This window comes from Triticum urartu, chromosome 5A (genome assembly GCF_056163025.1).
Source record: "Triticum urartu cultivar PI428250 chromosome 5A, HENAU_Tu73, whole genome shotgun sequence".
Taxonomy (NCBI): Eukaryota; Viridiplantae; Streptophyta; class Magnoliopsida; order Poales; family Poaceae; genus Triticum; species Triticum urartu.
The window spans coordinates 397278031-397282305 of NC_141877.1; the positions used below are offsets into that span (position 1 = coordinate 397278031).

Sequence of the window (4275 nt, forward strand, 5' to 3'; positions counted from 1 at the left end):
TTAATTTTCCAAAAAATATATTTTATTTTTATTTTTTAGTTCTTACAATTAATATGTGTTTGAACTTTTTACATTATTTGTTTTTGTAATGATTTCTTCTGAGGTTTTTTATAATTATCTGCATTTTGTTTTTTTTGTCGTGTGTGATCGGCTGGAATTTTGTAATGGGGTGAAGTACTGCGTTGGGCCATCCGCCTGAGTCGTTGTTTACGGCCCAGGTAGCTCGTCCGCGCGGCTGTGCAGCGCGGCGTGTGCGTGCGCTATGGGTTTAGTCCCACCTCGCTAGTCGAGGGGGCTCTAGACCTGTTTATAAGCGCAGTCGAGGCTCACCGGTTGAACTCCTCTGAATACTTACCTGAGCGCTTATACACGACGCTCGCTCTCTCTCATGACTTGTGGGCCCTCAACGGCAGCCCCTGCGTTGTGCGGATTACTAGGGATTTGCCCGCGTGGCTCGAGTTCAAGTATCTAGCATCGTTAGGGCCTGCGCCGGTCCTTGGGCGGTCAATTTTGTTTGTTTGTTTGAATCTAGTACTTGACTCCACTAGTAACTTGGACTGATACTTTTTCCTTTTTTTCTTCTCTTTTTGTTTGTTTGAAACTAGTACTTGCCCCCATTATCTACCTTTTAGGGGTGTGTGGGTGCGTGTGGGGGGACAGAATAACCGCACTGCGCCTGTCAAAGGAGCGCACTGCCGCGTTAGCGCGAGGCCGAGATGGGGGGGGTCGGGACCCCCCTCCCCCATCCCGGCGAGGCCGAGCCAGGAACGAGCCGTAGCAGGTGACGACGCGGCGTGCCGCGGCGCCGAATGCTGAGGCAAGTTCGTAACATGACTTGCCCCCGCACCGCACCGAGGGGAATAGTTGTACTGACACATCTTCCTTGTATGGACTTTCCCCATAATCTATCTTTTAGGGGTGTGTGAGTGCGTGTGTGTGGGGGGGGAACAAAATAACCGCACTGCGCCTGTCAAACAAGCGCACTGCCGCATTAGTGCGAGGCCGAGCCGGGGGGGAGGGGGACCCCCCTCCCCCATCTAGGCGAGGCCGAGCCAGGAACGAGCCGTAGCAGGCGACGACGCAGCGTGCCGCGGCGTCGCATGCGGAGGCGAGTCCGTAACATGACTTGGCCCCGCACCGCTCCGAGGGGCATAGTTGTACTGACACATCTTCCTTGTATGGACTTGCCCCCATTATCTATCTTTTAGGGGTGTGTGGGTGCGTGTGGGGGGGACAAAATAACCGCAGTGCGCCTATCAAACGAGCGCACTGCCGCGTTAGCGTGAGGCCCAGCCGGGGGGAGGGGGGTCGGGACCCTCCTCCCCATCTCGGCGAGGTCGAGCCAGGAACGAGCCGTAGCAGGCGACGACGCGGTGTGCCGCGGCATCGCATGCGGAGGCGAGTCTGTAACATGACTTGCCCCCACACCGCACCGAGGGGCATAGTTGTACTGACACATCTTCCTTGTATGGACTTGCCCCCATTATCTATCTTTTAGGGGTGTGCGTGTGGGGGGAATAGAATAACCGCATTGCGCCTATCAAAAGAGCGCACTACCGCGTTAGCGCGAGGCCAAGCCAGGAACGAGCCGTAGCAGGCGACGACGCAGCGTGCCGCGGCGTCGCTTGCGTAGGCGAGTCCATAAGTCATTTCTGTTGAATGTTGGATGGATGTTCGGGCGTTTGGTGTATCTCCTGAGGATGTATTTCTCTGGAACGTTGGCAGCCTTAATTGTCTGCATCATGCACATGACATGCACACAGAAAAGACCTGTATTTTTTTGGAAGAGGTGCATGTTTTTTGTCATTTCATTTGAAGAAAAGCTTTGCAAAAAAGTAGTACAGTATGTAACATCTTTTTTTAGTCCTCACCTGTGTGGTCCCATAGCCTGCACTCGCACTCATATGTTTCTCCCACGAGGTCTGCAACCACCTGGAACGCGTGCTGAGACCACGCAGACAGTTTTTGCGGGTTGTTGTAGCGCACGAGGTACTTTATGGGATGTTCCGTCTCTGTCGCCGTGAAGAGTGCGCTCAGTTTTAGCCTTTTCTGATCTCGCTGTACACAGCTCGTGAGTAAACCTTTGCCATCTGGGTGTCAAACCCATAGAAGGTCAGCGTGTTTTGTTCCTTCTGCACATGCAAAGAATGATAACCAAATTATTAGTTTTCTCACAGCAAAAACTTCGTCTAACTAATAAAGTTTTACTTTAGTAAGCATGTTTTTTTGTCTCACGACAAGTGATAGAGCTATACCCTGTTACCCATTGTCTCTTGGTTCCCTGTCTGCCTCCTGGTTTTAACGCAGGAGTTTACATGGCTGGCAAACCGTTGTAGGTTTTGTCTCTCACTTACAAAGTTCCTCTTAAGCACATAGTTCATGCTTTCACTTCGTTGTGTCGATGTCATTTTGGCGCAGAAAATTTCTTTGAAGTAGGCTGGTATCCATTTCTCACGCTCGTTCCACATGGCCACCATCGTGGCATCATCATGGAGGTTGTACCTATCCATGAGTACTTTCCAGGCAGCCTCAAACTCAGTTGGCATGAGGGGCCAGTTGAGGATTGATGTGAATTCATCCTTAAAGTCTTTGTGCAGGTAGTACAGGTATGCGAGGTGTTCCCTGTACTTCTTCATAATGTGCCAGCGGCACAGCTTGTGTACTATGTTCTTGAAAGTATCTGGGATCGCCAAACCCATTGTCGGGAACTGGTTTGGTAATGAGAAAAGAGGCGTGGAGTGGTCAGCAGATGGTGGTGCATATATACAAATAGAACTGACACAACATTTTTACTGTGTTATTTTCCTTTTATTTTTTAGGGAGGGGGGGGTTGGGGTGGTTTGGCGGTTGTACCTGTGAGGATGCATGTAGGACTCTTCCATCTCATCCACCTTAAAGATGTCTTGAACAACCATCTGAATGAATCTGCATCCTCATCTCTTACCAGGGCGAAACCAAAGAATGTAGTCTGTAGGTGGTTGTTAGTACCGACAAACACCCCAAGTGGCATATGGTACTTGTTGGTCTTATATGTGGTGTCAAATTTTATGCAGTCACCAATGTCTTGATATACCCCTCGGCAGCTTGCGTTCGCCCAGAATATGTTCTTAACTCTGTCAGACTCATCAAGTTGCATGTCACAGAAGAATTCCCTGCTTATAGCTTTCATCCTCCCTAAAGAAGTTGACAGTCTTTAGGACATCGTCCACATCATCCATCCTTGAATTCTATGCTTTCCTGCATATTAAAAGTTCATTCAAAAATGCATGTTGAACTGGCGTCGGGTCATGTGTTGCGTAATATGTTTGTACTGACAGAGGAAAAAATACGGAGGCGGTTTATGGGAGGAGAACAAGTTTTTACTTACAGGTTAATCAGGTCTTTGGCATTTCATTTTGAGGAAGTAGCTACCAGGGTCATCACCGCCCAGTATGCTCATGATTTGCACGTGTTCAATGCCTTTGAACACCAGGTACTTGACGTACTACAAGATTGTTTTGTCAAAGTTTTTGTGGGAGTGCAAGAAGACAAGAATTTGCGGAGTGAGTTTTAGCCTGTGGTTGTGTTCCCAGACTATCTCTTTTACGACAAATGTTCCATCCTTTTCCTTCTTCAGCCTCATTTTAGCCCCGCATTTAGTCCTGGCTGTCGTCTTGTTCCGCTGTCTATTTTCTTCAGACACCTTCGATTCATAGACTCCATAGCATGTGCAATAAAGGTAGGCTCTAGTCTTAAACTTGGGGCCTTCCTTGACAGCAAAACCCGCGTGCTTCGCATAGAGGTTGTAGAAGTTATTTGCTTCTTCGAAAGTTTCAAAGCGCATCTCTAGCCTTGGCAGAACGTAAGCTTCAATGTTAGGTGGCTACACGCAACAGTGAGCAAACAAAAACGCAGTTATGAAAATGTTAGATGGGGTGGTCACAGTACCATGGTATGGACTGTGCTTGTATTTTTTTCTATATGGATACTTACTTGTGTATAGCTCTATGCTGCCTCCGGTGTTTGCTGTTCACCCTGGTGTATGGGTGCGGGTGGTGTCACCCTTGGCACATGCAGCAATGCATCTCTTGGAAGGAGCAATGTTGACGAAGATCTTCGTCTCTCATTGTACGTCCATCTCCCCTCAGATTCATTGTGAGGTTGCTCCTGTCTATATGGCTCATATCTTGTACTTTGGAACCTGCTAGAGTGGCCAAAATTTCTGTCTCTTTGGCCTGGTCTTCCCATCGCAACCGCTTTTGCAGCATGGATGATTGATGTTGTCGGAGCTACTGG

The 4275-nt window shown here is 48.7% G+C and overlaps 1 protein-coding gene across 1 annotated transcript; it reads right to left on the bottom strand.

Annotated features, from left to right (window-relative positions):
* Positions 1-2039: 2039 nt before the first annotated feature.
* On the bottom strand, positions 2040-2699 carry LOC147971572 (protein FAR1-RELATED SEQUENCE 5-like). Its single transcript, XM_087524023.1, has 2 exons — positions 2256-2699; positions 2040-2132 (listed from the first exon to the last, which is right to left on the bottom strand). Exons 1-2 carry the CDS (start codon positions 2697-2699, stop codon positions 2040-2042), a joined length of 537 nt encoding a protein of 178 aa, XP_087380149.1.
* Between the last annotated feature and the right edge of the window lie 1576 nt (positions 2700-4275).